Source organism: Octopus sinensis, linkage group LG7 (genome assembly GCF_006345805.1).
Source record: "Octopus sinensis linkage group LG7, ASM634580v1, whole genome shotgun sequence".
Taxonomy (NCBI): domain Eukaryota; kingdom Metazoa; phylum Mollusca; class Cephalopoda; order Octopoda; family Octopodidae; genus Octopus; species Octopus sinensis.
The window spans coordinates 51,408,582-51,428,895 of NC_043003.1; the positions used below are offsets into that span (position 1 = coordinate 51,408,582).

The 20,314-nt window shown below is 35.7% G+C and overlaps 1 protein-coding gene across 1 annotated transcript; it reads right to left on the reverse strand.

Annotated features, from left to right (window-relative positions):
• Positions 1-16,604: 16,604 nt before the first annotated feature.
• On the reverse strand, positions 16,605-19,790 carry LOC118764132. Its single transcript, XM_036504401.1, has 3 exons — positions 19,502-19,790; positions 17,620-17,738; positions 16,605-16,895 (listed from the first exon to the last, which is right to left on the reverse strand). Exons 2-3 carry the CDS (start codon positions 17,659-17,661, stop codon positions 16,605-16,607), a joined length of 333 nt encoding a protein of 110 aa, XP_036360294.1. The 5' UTR covers positions 17,662-17,738; positions 19,502-19,790.
• Between the last annotated feature and the right edge of the window lie 524 nt (positions 19,791-20,314).

The following is a 20,314-nucleotide window of genomic DNA, read 5'->3' on the forward strand; positions in this document are numbered from 1 at the left end:
TTTCATGGGTTCTGGAAGACGTTTCGTTTAAATTCTACCGTGGGACCAGCAATGCCATGAATGCCATCATCGTCTCGATTCCAGAAAGCTTTTACCATTGCAATTTCACGAGCATTACTTGATTTGGTTTGTTTTTCGATACTGTTGTCGTCTTTAATTTAGGATTTGAAGACAAACTGTATTCTGGTTCTAATACTCGTTTGTCAAAGATATGGGCATGTTGGGTTGATGATGCTTGTCTAGTAAAAGTATTGACAAAGAATTTCTTGAAATTTGTTGGTAAATGGATATGCTGCAAATATATAGGAATATTTCAGATTTTTACTAGGTATGCTAATATTTCTAGCATAGCCGGAGAAAAATCAGGCTCTCAAAAATTATTACTTCCTTACACGTATACAGAGTAAATACAAAATTGCTATTTATCGGATGTATTAGTTTTTTATATATATATATATTATATATATATATATACATACATATATATATATATACATACATATATATATATACATACATACATACATACACATAAACGCATAAGTATGTGTGTGTGAGTGTGAGCACGTATGTTTGTGTTAATCTCTCACTGTTTTGATTTGTTTATATTCCCATAACTTAGCAGTGCAATAAAAAGATAGTGATAGAAGGAGTATCAGACTTAAAATTAGTACAGGGATTGAGTTGATTATCTAAACTCTTCAAAATATTGTCCCAGCATGACTGCCTTCTAATTACTGCATCAAGTAAGAGAATGAACGAATAATTCTCAAGAGACTATGTCCAGCGAATGAAGCATTTTGTATGTATAGTTAAGTAGGGGCTAACATACTAAATCTTTTGAGTGAAAAACATAAATGATTAAGAAAATTATTGTCATAACGAAGAGAAAAATTGTTAATGCTAATGATAATTTTTGTGAAGAAATGCAAGGGAGACAATTTTGATATTCATAAAAAATGTGGACACTTTGGATTTGATTGAATTTCTTACCTGAAATTTGAATAGGCTTGCCTTACTCTAAAGAGTAGCAACAACATCCAGCATCAACATCATTGACTGCCGTCATCACGTTAGTCGTCAACACATTCCTGGAAGAATCATACCTCAGTGGTGGATCATAATAAAAATAACAAGAACACTCAGAGAGTGCAAACCTCCACCAAAGCAACACCAACGTCCTCTCAACGATTAGCCAGAGATGATTTTTAAAATGAGAATATCTGAAATAAACTTGACTGTTCTCACAAACGAGAATACTAAAAATGAACCCGATCGCTCTCAAAAATGAAGTTAAAAAACAGGAAAAATAATCCAGAATCCTTGTCCGGTACTGGATCGATCTCCAAATCTAATGTTTGTGCCAGTCACGAGGCCAAACATCCCTGAAAGTTTCATCCAAATCCATCCAGCGGTTCTTGAGATATCTTTTCTACGAACAAACAAAGAAACAAACAAACAAATACGACTGAAAACAATACCTAAGTGAAGGCGGGGGTAATAATGATCATCATCACTGTTATCGCTAATGTTACTACCATCACCGTATCTTTCCGCTTTGACCGGCAGATTTTTAAAATAATTTCTTTGTAACTAAACACTTTTAAATTTCGTATACTGGTAGAATGTGTTACATAAAACATCTTTTTCTCTCGACTTTCTTGAGAAAATTCTGTAGTTTGTAAGCTATTTGTTGTTTAATTTCTTGCATTTCTGCAATTTCAACCAATCAATGAAAGGCAAAGTCGACCTCGGCGGAATTTGAACTCAGAACGTAACGGCAGACGAAATATCGCTAAGTATTTTGCCCGGCGTGCTAACGTTTCTATCAGCTCACCGTCTTACCAAACAAAGAATACCATTCCATGAATATTATTACCATTTTTTTACCATTATTTCCCTTATTTGGTCAATGGTATCCTCATTTTCCAGATTACCATCATCCTTTAGCGTTACATCATCATGTACAACTACTTTTGACTGTTGCCATCATAGGGTAAAACCCACAGCTTATGGAAGATGAGGATGATGTGCGTCAGCGACAGTTAGTCAATAGGAGAGTTCATTGAAAATATGAATTAGTGTGAGGAGTGTGAGGAGTGGAGAATTTAATGTTTTAAACCATTATCCTTTATCTACGAAGAAGAAAACAGAGAAAGTGTGTGTGTGAGAGAGCGTCAAAGAGTGTGTATATGTGTGTATGTGAGAGAGACAGAGAGGGAGAGAAAGATAAAAAGGGAGAGAGAGAAGGGTAAGAGAGAGAGAGAGAGAAAAAGAATGGGAGAGAGAGAGAATGAAAGAGAGAAAGAGAGAGAGAGAGAGAGGAAAGAAAGAAAGGGAGAGAGAAAGAAAGATATATATATATATATTATATATATATATAGAGAGAGAGAGAGAGAGAGAGAGAACGGTATGAAAAGGTCAGAAGTTCAAGGTATCAGGTGTACAAGGAAGTGGATGATAAGAATGGGAGAAGGAGGTAGAAAAAGCCAATGTCTCAAGCAAGACAAAAGACAAACAAACACCGCCAAAACAATGGAGTTCAGGTAAATATTGGTGGAATAGTATTACCTCAACTTGATCAGTCATCTCTTGATTAATTCATAACCATTTACTATTATCCCTGTTACTTGATATACATTAGTGACCAGTCTGTCTGATTTTTTTTCATATATAATGTCGCTGGACGGCGGCGAGCTGGCAGAAACGTTAGCATGCCGGGCGAAATGCTTAGCGGTATTTCGTCTGCCGCTACGTTCTGAGTTCAAATCCCGCCGAGGTTGACTTTGCCTTTCATCCTTTCGGGGTCGATAAATTAAGTACCAGTTGCGTACTCGGGTCAATCAAATCGACTGCCCCACATCCTCAAAATTTTGGGCCTTGTGCCAAGAGGAGAAAAGACATATTGTTGCTGGGCATACAGTTTTATATTTCATTTTTAAAAGATGGTAGGGATAGGATTTTAGAAGGATTTGGCAGTTATTTCTTCGAAGTCAGTTTGGTTATGTATGGTTCTTTGGTGTAACATTCACATACTAAATAAGTGAAGTAGACTTACCTGTAAGATTCCATGGCAATAGCATGTTTCTGTAATACTATATTTACTATGACAGACTGGGGGTACAACAAACCAATTTTGGCAGCAAAGAATGTCATGTGAAGAGAGCCTGAAAATAGACATATTGCAAAATCATTGTTGTTGCTGTTCAAACCTAGGCTCTGACTGAACTAACCAAAGGCATTCTGTCTTTGGAAAAATTTCTACTTCTTTTTGGTTATAGTGTACCTGGGACGTTGTTATCCAATGTGTCCTTCTCTTTTGAAGACAGCCAAGAGTTTTGGTTGCAATTTTGAGTCATAATTCTATAAAGGGTCTCTTTTTGCCTCACAACCATTTAGACTTACTCATCGGCTAGTAGTCACTTAGTGGCTCCCTCGTTGGTTGGATTGTAACAAACTTGGAAGTGATGAGGCAATGAGTTGTGATGTCAGTAGTGTTATGTCCAAACACTGTGAGTATTGGATTCATCGAACAATTAAAACAAGATCACCATAAATTCCGATATAAACGAAATCTACTTCATCAGAAACGTATTTGTTGAAAATTTTATTAAAATATGTCCTCTTTTCTGGAAGTTATGAGGAATCAAAGTCGAGAGACACACTTGTATACGTATGCAAAAATTACTTTTGAGCCTCATTTGATCCTTGCTTTTTCTAGAATACTAAACGACCACGTAGAGAAAGGGCTACCTTTAAGTTTATTTAAAATGGAGAGCTTAGGACTGCTACAAAAAATTATGAAAGAAATACATGTTCAATAATTAATACAAATTGTACTCCTCTTTCTACGAAGATTTCTATTGGATAATTTTTGGGAAGGTATTCAGCAATCCTTAAAAGGATCCCCCCGCAACATTATTGTAATATGCACATTTAAAACAAAGAAATAACGTCAAGATGCCTGAAATATCCGCCCCCAATTTTTTTCACATTAAATTCCAATATAATCGTAATGTAACCATATGAAAATTTCATCAAGATATATCCATTATTCTAAAAGTCAGAATTTGATGTGAAAAGAAAAAAAGATGAGGAGTGGGTATGTGGTAAATAGCTTGCTTACCAACCACATGGTTCCGGGTTCAGTCCCACTGCGTGGCACCGTGGGCAAGTGTCTTCTACTGTAGCCTTGGGCCGACCAAAGCTTTGTGAGTGGATTTGGTAGACGGAAACTGAAAGAAGCTCGTCGTATATATATGTGTGTGTGTGTGTGTGTGTGTGTGTGTGTGTTTGTCCCCCCCAACATCGCTTGACAACCAATGCTGGTGTGTTTACGTCCCCGTAACTTCGCGGTTCGGCAAAAGAGACAAGGCTTAAAAAGAATAAGTCCTGGGGTCGATTTGCTCAACTAAAGGCGGTGCTCCAGCGTGGCCACAGTCAAATGACTAAAACAGGTAAAAGAGTAAAAGGAGTAAAGGGAGAGTATGTACACATACTGACATACGTCACAATTTTCTTTTCGAAATTTCAAGATTTATTTTGTGGATATATGTGATGTGTATTAGTATGTACGTGTTCGAGCCCATCAATTTTCTTTTATATATAAAATTCCGACATAATCGCAATCTACACACTCTGAAAGGTATTTGTTGAAAATTTCATTAAAAGATACCCATTTTCTGAAAGTTATAAGGAAACGAAGTTGACTCGCGCGAATTTTCCGAAATTCCTCTCCCCACTCACAGAAAAATATTTTACACAACAAACTATGACATAATCTGAATCTACACCATATGAAGCGTATTTGTAGAAAATTTCATTAAAAGATATCTATTTTTCTAAAAGTTATGTGGAAACAAAGTTAGGGGGACACACTTGTGTAGGTATACCATAATTTTTTTCACGATAATCGTGATCTACATTATCAAAAAAACACGAGGAAACAAAGTCGAAATGCCTGAGATATCCGTCCACTAACAATTTCTTTCTTTTTTTTTTTGCACATTAAATTCTGGCTTAATTGCAATTTACACCATGTAAAAGGTATTTATAGAAAATTTTCTTAAAAACATCTACTTTTCTGAAAGTCATGAGAAAAAAAAGTTGAGGCAATTGAATTATCTGCAACCCCCCTCCTCTGAAAAAACTTTTGGCAATAAATTCCGATACAATCGTATTCTACATCTGAAATGTAGATTAGCTATTTTGACCCGTGCTTCGTTTTCCCATATTCCTCACCATGGCAACAAAACGGTAGCCCCGAGCGACTTGAAACCCTCGAATTAATATTATATAATATTTTACTATAAAATTGGATTTATTCCTAAATCTTATTTTTCCCTGTAATTTTGGATTTATTCCCTAATATTTGTTATTATATATATAATATATATATATATATATATATATATATATACATATATATATATATATATATATATATAATATATATACATATATATATATATATATATATAATATATATATATATATAATATATATATATATATATATATATATATATATATGTATATATACACATATATATATATATATATATATATAATATATATATATATATATATATATATATATATATATATACATATATATATATATATATATAAAACTTAGATAAAACTTAGATATGTTTCGACCAGAGATTGGTCCAGGCCATGTCTAACCTAATAGCACCACCTGATAGGATTATTCGAATCCTGTTTAAGTCAAGTTTTGTTCAAGTAGTGAGTTCTTGTTGGGTGAGTTGTATCCAGTTTTGTTCAAGTAGTGAGTTCTTGTTGGGTGAGTTGTATCCAATTATGGGTGGCTTGTCTGGTATTCTTTGAAGGAATCTATCCAGACTCTGTTTGAAGTTGATGGGATCCTTTTCCTCTTTGATCTCCCTCGGGACAATGTTAAATAGGGCAGGGCCTGTTGAGGAAAAGAAATTATGTTGCAGTGTACATGTATGTTGTGATCTTGAATTTGGCAGGGGACGTATAGCCCGTGGTCCAAGTCTCGGATGAACCTTGAAGCTAATGTTTAGGTCGTTTGGGCAAAGTTGGCGGTATATTTTCCACATCGTACAAATGATGTACCGCTCACGGCGACGCTGGAGGGAGTAAAGTTTCAAGGCTTTAAGGCGATCCCAATAGTCGAGAGCAGCCATGCCTTCAATTTGTTTAGTGAGAGCCCTCTGGGGTGACTCAATTCTGGAGATGTTTTGTCTTGTGTGAGGAGACCACAGTGGGCAGCAGTATTCAAGGTGTATATATATATATATATACATACATATATATATATATATATATATATATATATTATATATATATATATATATATATATATATATATATATATATATATAGGGAGAATTCACACACAAAAAGCAAAAGACAAAGACAGGTAGTGTAGACAACAAACAGCTGTATTAGTTTAACGCTCGGGAAATGAAAAAGTCTTTAACGTTTCGAGCCTACCCTCTTCTACAGAAAGGAACACAGAAATATATATATATATATATATATATATATATATATATATGTGTGTGTGTGGTGTGTGTGTGTGTGGTGTGTGTAGATAGATAGATTGTTTAAGTATATGAGAAAAAGAGAGAGGGAGAGAGAGAGAAAAAGAATGGGAGAGAGAGAGAAAAAGAATGGGAGAGAGAGAGAAAGAGAGAGAGAGAGGAAAGAAAGAAAGGGAGAGAGAAAGAAAGATATATATTATATATATATATATATATAGAGAGAGAGAGAGAGAGAGAGAGAAACGGTATGAAAAGGTCAGAAGTTCAAGGTATCAGGTGTACAAGGAAGTGGATGATAAGAATGGGAGAAAGGAGGTAGAAAAAGCCAATGTCTCAAGCAAGACAAAAGACAAACAAACACCGCCAAAACAATGGAGTTCAGGTAAATATTGGTGGAATAGTATTACCTCAACTTGATCAGTCATCTCTTGATTAATTCATAAACCATTTACTATTATCCCTGTTACTTGATATACATTAGTGACCAGTCTGTCTGATTTTGTTTTCATATATAATGTCGCTGGACGGCGGCGAGCTGGCAGAAACGTTAGCATGCCGGGCGAAATGCTTAGCGGTATTTCGTCTGCCGCTACGTTCTGAGTTCAAATCCCGCCGAGGTTGACTTTGCCTTTCATCCTTTCGGGGTCGATAAATTAAGTACCAGTTGCGTACTCGGGTCAATCAAATCGACTGCCCCACATCCTCAAAATTTTGGGCCTTGTGCCAAGAGGAGAAAAGACATATTGTTGCTGGGCATACATTTTTATATTTCATTTTTAAAAGATGGTAGGGATAGGATTTTAGAAGGATTTGGCAGTTATTTCTTCGAAGTCAGTGTGGTTATGTATGGTTCTTTGGTGTAACATTCACATACTAAATAAGTGAAGTAGACTTACCTGTAAGATTCCATGGCAATAGCATGTTTCTGTAATATTATATTTACTATGACAGACTGGGGGTACAACAAACCAATTTTGGCAGCAAAGAATGTCATGTGAAGAGAGCCTGAAAATAGACATATTGCAAAATCATTGTTGTTGCTGTTCAAACCTAGGCTCTGACTGAACTAACCAAAGGCATTCTGTCTTTGGCAAAATTTCTACTTCGTTTTGGTTATAGTGTACCTGGGACGTTGTTATCCAATGTGTCCTTCTCTTTTGAAGACAGCCAAGAGTTTTGGTTGCAATTTTGAGTCATAATTCTATAAAGGGTCTCTTTTTGCCTCACACCATTTAGACTTACTCATCGGCTAGTAGTCACTTAGTGGCTCCCTCGTTGGTTGGATTGTAACAAACTTGGAAGTGATGAGGCAATGAGTTGTGATGTCAGTAGTGTTATGTCCAAACACTGTGAGTATTGGATTCATCGAACAATTAAAACAAGATCACCATAAATTCCGATATAAACGAAATCTACTTCATCAGAACGTATTTGTTGAAAATTTTATTAAAATATGTCCTCTTTTCTGGAAGTTATGAGGAATCAAAGTCGAGAGGACACACTTGTATACGTATGCAAAAATTACTTTTGAGCCTCATTTGATCCTTGCTTTTTCTAGAATACTAAACGACCACGTAGAGAAAGGGCTACCTTTAAGTTTATTTAAAATGGAGAGCTTAGGACTGCTACAAAAAATTATGAAAGAAATACATGTTCAATAATTAATACAAATTGTACTCCTCTTTCTACGAAGATTTCTATTGGATAATTTTTGGGAAGGTATTCAGCAATCCTTAAAAGGATCCCCCCGCAACATTATTGTAATATGCACATTTAAAACAAAGAAATAACGTCAAGATGCCTGAAATATCCGCCCCCAATTTTTTTCACATTAAATTCCAATATAATCGTAATGTAACCATATGAAAATTTCATCAAGATATATCCATTATTCTAAAAGTCAGAATTTGATGTGAAAAGAAAAAAAGATGAGGAGTGGGTATGTGGTAAATAGCTTGCTTACCAACCACATGGTTCCGGGTTCAGTCCCACTGCGTGGCACCGTGGGCAAGTGTCTTCTACTGTAGCCTTGGGCCGACCAAAGCTTTGTGAGTGGATTTGGTAGACGGAAACTGAAAGAAGCTCGTCGTATATATATGTGTGTGTGTGTGTGTGTGTGTGTGTGTGTTTGTCCCCCCCAACATCGCTTGACAACCAATGCTGGTGTGTTTACGTCCCCGTAACTTCGCGGTTCGGCAAAAGAGACAAGGCTTAAAAAGAATAAGTCCTGGGGTCGATTTGCTCAACTAAAGGCGGTGCTCCAGCGTGGCCACAGTCAAATGACTAAAACAGGTAAAAGAGTAAAAGGAGTAAAGGGAGAGTATGTACACATACTGACATACGTCACAATTTTCTTTTCGAAATTTCAAGATTTATTTTGTGGATATATGTGATGTGTATTAGTATGTACGTGTTCGAGCCCATCAATTTTCTTTTATATATAAAATTCCGACATAATCGCAATCTACACACTCTGAAAGGTATTTGTTGAAAATTTCATTAAAAGATACCCATTTTCTGAAAGTTATAAGGAAACGACGTTGACTCGCGCGAATTTTCCGAAATTCCTCTCCCCACTCACAGAAAAATATTTTACACAACAAACTATGACATAATCTGAATCTACACCATATGAAGCGTATTTGTAGAAAATTTCATTAAAAGATATCTATTTTTCTAAAAGTTATGTGGAAACAAAGTTAGGGGGACACACTTGTGTAGGTATACCATAATTTTTTTCACGATAATCGTGATCTACATTATCAAAAAAACACACGAGGAAACAAAGTCGAAATGCCTGAGATATCCGTCCACTAACAATTTCTTTCTTTTTTTTTTTGCACATTAAATTCTGGCTTAATTGCAATTTACACCATGTAAAAGGTATTTATAGAAAATTTTCTTAAAAACATCTACTTTTCTGAAAGTCATGAGAAAAAAAAGTTGAGGCAATTGAATTATCTGCAACCCCCTCCTCTGAAAAAACTTTTGGCAATAAATTCCGATACAATCGTATTCTACATCTGAAATGTAGATTAGCTATTTTGACCCGTGCTTCGTTTTCCATATTCCTCACCATGGCAACAAAACGGTAGCCCCGAGCGACTTGAAACCCTCGAATTAATATTATATATATTTTACTATAAAATTGGATTTATTCCTAAATCTTATTTTTCCCTGTAATTTTGGATTTATTCCCTAATATTTGTTATTATATATATATATATATATATATATATATATATATATATATATATATATATATATATATATATATATATATACATATATATATATATATATATATATATGTATATATACATATATATATATATATATATATATATATATATATATATATATATGTATATATACATATATATATATATATTATATATATATATATATATATATATATATATATATATATATATATACATATATATATATATATAAAACTTAGATAAAACTTAGATATGTTTCGACCAGAGATTGGTCCAGGCCATGTCCACCTGATAGGATTATTCGAATCCTGTTTAAGTCAAGTTTTGTTCAAGTAGTGAGTTCTTGTTGGGTGAGTTGTATCCAGTTTTGTTCAAGTAGTGAGTTCTTGTTGGGTGAGTTGTATCCAATTATGGGTGGCTTGTCTGGTATTCTTTGAAGGAATCTATCCAGACTCTGTTTGAAGTTGATGGGATCCTTTTCCTCTTTGATCTCCCTCGGGACAATGTTAAATAGGGCAGGGCCTGTTGAGGAAAAGAAATTATGTTGCAGTGTACATGTATGTTGTGATCTTGAATTTGGCAGGGGACGTATAGCCCGTGGTCCAAGTCTCGGATGAACCTTGAAGCTAATGTTTAGGTCGTTTGGGCAAAGTTGGCGGTATATTTTCCACATCGTACAAATGATGTACCGCTCACGGCGACGCTGGAGGGAGTAAAGTTTCAAGGCTTTAAGGCGATCCCAATAGTCGAGAGCAGCCATGCCTTCAATTTGTTTAGTGAGAGCCCTCTGGGGTGACTCAATTCTGGAGATGTTTTGTCTTGTATGAGGAGACCACAGTGGGCAGCAGTATTCAAGGTGTATATATATATATATATATATATATATAGGGAGAATTCACACACAAAAAGCAAAAGACAAAGACAGGTAGTGTAGACAACAAACAGCTGTATTAGTTTAACGCTCGGGAAATGAAAAAGTCTTTAACGTTTCGAGCCTACCCTCTTCTACAGAAAGGAACACAGAAATATATATATATATATATATATATATATATATATATATATATATGTGTGTGTGTGTGTGTGTAGATAGATAGATTGTTTAAGTATATGAGAAAAAGAGAGAGGGAGAGAGAGAGAAAAAGAAAGGGAGAGAGAGAGAGAAAGAAAGGGAGAGAGAAAGAAAGAAAGGGAGAGAGAGATGAACGCTACTTCCTTCTATCTGCGTGCAGCATACTTGCTCTATTATTCACTTACGCACTTAACTCTGCCTATCCTTCTCTGTTCCTATACTTTTCCTCTTTCCCTTCTTTTGTGTCCCTTAATTTTTTCTTCCCCTCTGTCCCTTTCCATGTACACTAAAATGCATCTACACCTCTTTTTATGTGCATTTTGTTTTATTGCTCTGTAACTTTTATTCCCAACAATTTTACCTAAATGAATGTCAGCTAGTGAACGATTAAATGTTTAATGTTTCATGTTAAACTCTTAAAACTCGGTTTTGGCAAAAATATGTAATACCTATATTGTTGTTGTTGACCCCCTTCGGTCACGACATTGACCATGGGATTGCACCTAGAAAGTTACCCTCCTAGTCACAAGTCTGGGCAAGGTGGTTTATGGAAGACCAGCAGTCGCCCATGCATACCGGCCTCCCCTCTCCACGCCACCAGTGTTATCCAAGGGAAAGGCAACGGCCGATACAGCTTGGCACCAGTGACGTCGCAACTCATTTCTACAGCTGAGTGAACTGGAGCAACGTGAAATAAAGTGTCTTGCTCACTTTATATATATATATATATATATATATATATATCCAAGAATAAATGTCCTAAGTTCCTCTCACCTGTCCTCTTTGTTGCAATTGAACTCAAAACGCATAACTACGCCATTTGTCACCAACCAACCAGCCAGCCAGCCAGCAAGCCAGCCAGCCAGCCAGCAAGCAAGCGCACACACACACACCTACCAACCAACCAACCGGACCGATCGACAAACGACGTCACAACATGACAGCTTCAATACCCACCTCACCGCTACCATCCCACCACTAACGACCGTGTAATGTTGTTATAAGTTTCTCTATAAGCTAGTCTTTTAAATAAACATTTCAGTTATATTGGAAAGTAGTATGTGTATGTATGTATGTATGTATGTATGTATGTATGTATGTATGTATGTATGTATGCATGCATGTCGGCGGCGGCGGCAGCAACAACAACAACACCAGCAGATACAAAGACAGCGCCGACAACACACGCTCATAGAGATACATTGGATGTTCAGGAAAGTCTTTCAAGTAACGTCTCTCCAACCACAGGTCCTCCTTCAGAGTTCAGGAAAGGAGATACGTAACATCACTGGCCAGCCACGTCTGACAGCTAAGAGACGATGGGATTCCACACTTGATCTCATGGAAAATCCTCCAGAACCTAGGTCCCTACATCAACGGAACAAAACGTTGCAAGTTATGCATAGCTGAACGGGCAAGAATTATAAAGGACTCACTCGAACAAGGGAACATTCTTAATTCCAGAACAGAAATTTTCGAGCCATGTTTACATTTCAGGACCTAGCATTTTGGAGCCCACAAGATGGCGGCACAGTCGGAAGTCGATAGCCGATAGCAAAGGGATATAATTCCCAATTGTTATCTTTGAGTAGTGAGGCATTTCCTCCTTTCCTCCTTCATATTTTCAAGAGGTCTTGGGCAAATAGGTTTTGGGATCTGACGATAGGCCATAAAGCTAAACCCTTTATGGACAGGAAACCTAAGGTAATCCCATAAACCAGCCTTCCCCATTTATACTATATACGTCTCTGCATCTTATAGTGTGCTTCTTCTTTCGGATTTATGTTTTTTACAGACGGTATATATGTTTCTATTAGAACATACATACATACATACATACATACATACATACATACATACATACATACATACATACATGCATGCATGCATGCATGCATGCATATATATATATATATATTATATATATATATGTATGCATGAAGTTTTAAGAATATTTATTCAACGTTACGTTGAAAAATACCATACCTCGACAGGCAGGTTATAACATCTGAGAGCATGCGAAAGAAAGTTAGATGTGGTAGAATTTTTTTTGCCTAGTTTGGCGTACACAAATTGTTAGCAGTAATCCACAGATAGCGATAGATGATGTTGTAAGAGAACAGAATTAGAGCTAGTGAAAGTTGTAGGTTTGTGGGACGTTGTCTCACAGTTGCTGACAGTAAATTTCATTTCTCTCACTGACCATTGTCTTTAGTAGCTGCATTCCTTGTGATCATGATTCTAGCAGTCCGTTCCCTAACTAATTGAGTCGTTACGAGCCGCCTCGCTCAATTGTTGCTAAGTGACTACTTGGTTGAGTCGTCACCAACTAATTTTTGTTTGGAGTGTTCTTGCTTTTATAACTAACCGGAAGGATAAATATATCATTGAGAACAATAGATTTATTTGGTGGTCTCATCTCTATTCTAGCTTTTGGTGAAGTAGAAGAGGTTAGAAAGGGTCAAGTGGTGAAGACATTATTTCGGCCTAGCTAAAGGCATCTGGAACATGCAAAACTGCAGTCATAGAAAAACCTTTGTTTCGCTATGGTAAAAGTTCTGTTCTGGTGTTTATTTAAATTTGGCTATGGTGGATCGAATCCACTTCACGCTTGCAAGATCCACTAGACACACACACACACACACACACACACACACACACACACACACACACATACACACACACTCATATATATAAATATTACTGTGTAAATTATAGGGGTAAACAATTTAGAATAATTTATTACCAGTGGTTCGCATGCGTAATAAAAGTCATAAGACAACATGTTTTCATAAATAAGAGTTTAGAAAGATTTATACACAGAAAGAAGACCCTTGACAGGACTCCTTACATGCTAAAAAATAGTTCTAAAGTGTCTCCTCTCTGTGTATAAATTTTTATACACCCTTACGTATGAAAATATGTTGTCTTATGACTTTTATTACGCATGCAAACCACTGGTGATAAATAATTCTAAATTTTTTACCCCTATAATTCAAGCAGTAAAAGTTTCCTAATTATAAGGCCATATAGTATGCAGTTTAAATTTAAAGCAAATTGTGACAGGTGATGAGAAAGTATTATCTATAGAAATGTTCAGAGAAAGTGATCCTGGAGTAAGCGACATGAGCCACCCTTAGCCACCCCAAAAGCGGGTGTTCACCCTAAAAAGGTCTTACTTTGTGTCTTGATGGATTGGAAAGGAATTTTGTACTATGAGCTTCTCCCAAATAACCAGACTATTAATTCTGAGAAATACTGCACACAACTGGATGAGTTAAAAGCAGCAATTCAAGAGAAACGTCCAGAATTGGCCAACAGGAAGGGTGTTGTTTTTCAAAATGATAATGCAAAACCGCACGTTTATTTGGGAACCAGACAAAAATTGCTGCAACTCGGCTGAGATGTGTTACCCCACCCTCCATATTTACCAGATATTGCTCTCTGGGATTTCCACTTATTCAGGTCTCTGCAGAATAGTCTTAATGTTAAAAATTTCAATTCCTAGGATTTTCTAAAAAGATACCTTGATGAATTCTTTGCCATGAAACCACCTCAATTCTGGGAAGAGGGTATTTTCAAGTTAAAGGAAAGACGGAGACGCATTGTGCAACAAAATGGTTCATATCTGATTGATTAAAAATGTAATGGCAAGTATTTATTGACCTTTTTCTTTCCTTTAAAAATCGGCACGAACTTTCTGGACAACCCAATATTTTACACACACACACACACACATATATGTACACGTGTGTTTATGTTACGCACACATATACACATGCACACATACACACACACACAAACGCAGACATCTAATGAAAGATATCAAAAGCGCATATAATTTACCCACTAGTGTAGATAGTGGGGCGGTAGAGGCGGTCTTCCCCGGGCAGCACTTTCAAAGGCGGGGATGGTGTAATTTTGGGCTTGCTGTAGGCAATATGTGGTTTTTTGTGGTGTCCGGATGCAGCAAACGGAAGGGCCGCCAAATGCGGTGCACACTCTAGCTACGCTTGTGAATTTACCCGATAAGCGCAAGGACAATTATGCATATAGGTTTCAGAACATGCAATCGAAAACCTATCTTAGAAAACGTCTAAGACAATATGACATCGCAGTAAACCTCAGGAAATGAGCCGCCAAATCTATGTATTCAGATACCCTGCTAGAAATAACAGCTAAATCTCTCTCAAATCATATTTTACTGCCTTAAATAAAGGGGAAACACAGGACGTACAAAATACACAATGGACACCGCCTGCATGCCTTTGATATCAAATCTGATCAATCAAGATTGACCTTAGGTCTTTGCATACCTATTATCAACAACATCAGTAGTGAGTAGAATTGCATGTTTCAAGAAAGAATGCTCAAAAGAATCACAGTAAGAACAACAGCAACAAAGTTATCTATGCTTACCGTGTCGTAAATGTTCCCTGTATCAGTTCGAAAAACACTTCTGGATTCTTTAGAAACTTCTTTTGAGATTATTGTCTTCCTGCGACTATTGACTGTTTTTATTCGTTTAGCATCTTTTGATATCTTAGCATATGACTTATTTCGTCGTTCAAACAAAGAGTGTTTTGAGTTATCTGCACCCACTGCCCCGAGTTCGTTGAATGTATTTCGTTTAGCACTTAACTGCTTTGGTTTATTGCGTATTTTATAAAAGCTTTCCCTTTTTCTTTGGTGGACGTCATATAATTTGGCTGTAACTTGCAAAATCTTTCGCTTCTCTTCTCTGGTTTTGAAAGATTATTTATCTGATTACTATTAGAAAATACTCGTTTCATTTGATCCAAACGTTCGTTAGATGCACTTGTCTTTCTTATTCGATGATTCTTTGTGCTAGCTAATGAATATTTAGAAGCAACATCTCTTTGGTTCAAGACATCCATATTTCCCTTCTGGTTATCAAACAGTAGATTGAATTTCGATTTCACGTGTTTCTCAAGATCTTTATTGCTTATTCTTTCAACTTCTATTGGTTTTACCAAATTTTCTTGAATTTTCATGGGTTTCTGGAAGACGTTTCGTTTAAATTCTACCGTGGGACCAGCAATGCCATGAATGCCATCATCGTCTCGATTCCAGAAAGCTTTTACCATTGCAATTTCACGAGCATTACTTTGATTTGGTTTGTTTTTCGATACTGTTGTCGTCTTTAATTTAGGATTTGAAGACAAACTGTATTCTGGTTCTAATACTCGTTTGTCAAAGATATGGGCATGTTGGGTTGATGATGCTTGTCTAGTAAAAGTATTGACAAAGAATTTCTTGAAATTTGTTGGTAAATGGATATGCTGCAAATATATAGGAATATTTCAGATTTTTACTAGGTATGCTAATATTTCTAGCATAGCCGGAGAAAAATCAGGCTCTCAAAAATTATTACTTCCTTACACGTATACAGAGTAAATACAAAATTGCTATTTAACGGATGTATTAGTTTTTCTTTGGTGGACGTCATATAATTTGGCTGTAACTTGCAAAATCTTTCGCTTCTCTGGTTTTGAAAGATTATTTATCTGATTACTATTAGAAAATACTCGTTTCATTTGATCCAAACGTTCGTTAGATGCACTTGTCTTTCTTATTCGATGATTCTTTGTGCTAGCTAATGAATATTTAGAAGCAACATCTCTTTGGTTCAAGACATCCATATTTCCCTTCTGGTTATCAAACAGTAGATTGAATTTCGATTTCACGTGTTTCTCAAGATCTTTATTGCTTATTCTTTCAACTTCTATTGGTTTTACCAAATTTTCTTGAATTTTCATGGGTTCTGGAAGACGTTTCGTTTAAATTCTACCGTGGGACCAGCAATGCCATGAATGCCATCATCGTCTCGATTCCAGAAAGCTTTTACCATTGCAATTTCACGAGCATTACTTTGATTTGGTTTGTTTTTCGATACTGTTGTCGTCTTTAATTTAGGATTTGAAGACAAACTGTATTCTGGTTCTAATACTCGTTTGTCAAAGATATGGGCATGTTGGGTTGATGATGCTTGTCTAGTAAAAGTATTGACAAAGAATTTCTTGAAATTTGTTGGTAAATGGATATGCTGCAAATATATAGGAATATTTCAGATTTTTACTAGGTATGCTAATATTTCTAGCATAGCCGGAGAAAAATCAGGCTCTCAAAAATTATTACTTCCTTACACGTATACAGAGTAAATACAAAATTGCTATTTATCGGATGTATTAGTTTTATATATATATATATATATATATATATTCGTGTGCATATATATATAATAAATAGTAGGGAATATAATTCCAAAACTTATATTATATATATATAAGATTAATCAGCCGAAATTGCGTGGATGATCTGGTTCTTGACTGAAGATTAGAGGCTTCGAATGACCCGTCCGTTTTTGTATCGTCTATTTGAATGTTTTGCGTTCTTGTCCCATTTTGTATTTTTATATATATTTTTTATACAGACACACACACACACACACACACACACACACACACACACACACATACACACATATATATATATACTGGATTTGAACTATTTATAGATTTTGGATAACAGTGTTCTTATTGATGGGATCACTAGTGTAAATTCATGAGAGTAAATGGACATTCAGGAATAAGACACCTGTTGATCAAAGGTCAAGCTCATTGAAATATATTATAGGTGTAAATATTGTAAAGTTACTCTCCACAGATGGGATAAATAGTTTGGAAAATCATAACAATTCTATTAACATCTCACACAATTAAAAATTCATGTTGTTGCTAATTCTATGAAATATTTTATTGGTTACTTACCATGTGGCTGTTTCTCAGTATTATCAAAGATGATGCTATCATTTTCTTCCAAACTATTGAAGGTACTTCAAGACATTCTTGGAACAACAGTCTGCGACTATATTCGCAATATTTGATACCTTTAGATATAGAAATAAGTACATATATATGTATATATATATATATATATATATATATATATATATATATATATATGTGTGTGTGTGTGTGTGTGTGTGTGTGTGTGTGTGTGTGTGTGTGTGTGTGTGTGTGTATGTGTGTGTGTATATATGCGTGTGTTGTAGAACTGCATACCGAGTGACCATGGACTGGAGAAATCGTCGCTCATCTATCATTGCGTTGTTATTTCGAGGTGTGACACAGCACTCTTAGGTGTGAACCATTCATCTCTAAATTCTGTTATATTTAACCAATACTTCAGTATTAAATATAGTGAGTTGGTAGACATTTTTGGGCGCTAGAAAAAATTCCTCATAATATTTAGTCACTAAATACCTGTGTTCAAATCAAGCCAGAATCGATAAACCAACAAGAGAAGTTCTGCACGGTCTACTGGCTTGCTAATTTTTTGTTAAATCTTCATCTTATAATGTTAAAAACAAGGAATGATACATTAGCTTTTAGTGGTTTGGTTGGAACAAAGATATGCTATGGCTTTCGCAGGCCCTTTGAATCTGGTGAGATTGAGGCAGTTGATGTTTATCAATTGCAAATCGACAAAAATATCAGCAGGACATCTAGAGGAAGGGAAGCGAATAAGGTGGATGGGCTCAGTTGAAGCTAGGATGCTTTCATTGGGCACTCTATTTCTTAGTCTCTGGATCATATCAGTAGATCCATCTTTCGTCACAGGTCACCAGAAACTCAAGTAACCTTGAACTGATGTCTTTCCTTCTGTTCGTCACTGAGCACGCTGGAAATCAACTTTGCATAAATTTTGCGCATGTTCAGACCTTCATGAATAATTCTGAGTACATTTGCTACACCAACTCCAAACTGTAGACACCCGCCAGTCTTCACAGACTGTCTTTATAGACACATGACAGTTTTCATTGAAAAAATTGCTAATTTTCTCAACTAGCTCCAATGTTCTGCTGTCCCTCTCCTTCCCACACCTCTCATCGTCTCTCTCCGCCTCTCTACAGACCTTTAATTTCTTGTGACTGAAAAACAAATGTTCAGCTCATACAAGTTAGTCCATAAGCAGCCTGAAGCATTTCACAAGTTTCTATAGCATTTTTGCTCAGTTTAACACAGAACTTTAATGCATAGCGAAATTCCAAATTGCTTTCACGTCTCAACTACATTCTGAAAACTAGTCAGCTCTGACAAGCAGTGTTTAACAGGGTATCTTCAAAGTGCTGTTACAACTTTCTCCATCAATCTGGAAGAAAAGAGTTGGCTAGTCAGCTTATTAGTTGTGTAGTAATCATATTGTAAAATTGTAATAATCTAGGACAATTATAATTTCGGAGATGTACTTGCATAGCAAGTGACCTGATCTGAGATCGTGTGCTAGAACGAAAACAATTGCAGCGTGGAAGGTGTTTATAAGCCATTTAAGAAACACACAAAAACCGTTAGATTCACTTCAACATTAAATTTAATTTGTTAAAATATTTTCGTCGCTTTGAGACCGCGATCTGTTCACTGACAAAATTCAGTGCTGCATCTCGCGGAATTTTGTCAGTGAACAGAAATTTTGTCAGTGAACAGGTCGCGGTCTCAAAGCAACGAAAATATTTTGACAAATTAAATTTAATGTTGAAGTGAATCTAACGGTTTTTGTGTGTTTCTTAAATGGCTTATAAACACCTTCCACGCTGCAATTATAATTTCCACTCTGAAAAAATTTTCAAAGTTTCTGGGATGCACCTTGTACCTTTAACGGAAACAGGGAAGCTGTAACTCTTGGAGGAGATCTTCCGATGAATATCGTTTCTTTGTTTGTTGATATTGCTGTTGCTTCTGTCTGTGTTGTTGCCGTAGTTGTAGTAGTAGTTGGTATTGTTGCTGTTGTTGTTACTGCTGCTTTTGCTTCTAGTGTTGACATCTATATTGTTTTTCGTATCACAATTATCCTGACACTTTAATAATAATTAAAAGAAGAAAAAAAAAGATCTAATACGTTCGATAATTCAACACAAAATCTAGTTCAAGAAAGCAAATTAGGAAAAGATGTGGCTAATGTAGATTCGCATCTCACCTTGAAAAATGCATTTTTCTGAAAAAGTTTATTCAGATTCCTAGGTTTCACATGTTGAAGATTACGAATATGCAAAACCAAATTTTTAAAATTTCAATCCATTCCACCCATCCTTTCTGTCCCCACACCCCCAATTTTAAATGCATTGTTGTATATTAAAGTAAGGAAATATCATTAAAGCAGGTATGTAATATGAAGAAATAAGAGGATTTTTGTAATAATATCGAAACAACGATTTCTACAGTTTAACCAAATGAACATAGAAAGTGCACTTTACATGCCTGCTTTAATGAAATTTCCACACTTCCAATCTACAAAAAAAAAATGCAAAAAAAAATTTTCAAAATGTTAACTACCCCCAACCTACCCGGCCCCAATTTTAAATGTATTGTATATTGGAAGTGTGGAAATTTCATTAAAGCAGATATGTAAAGTACACTTTCTTATTTCTTTACTGCCCAAAAGGGGTTATACACAGAGGGGACATAT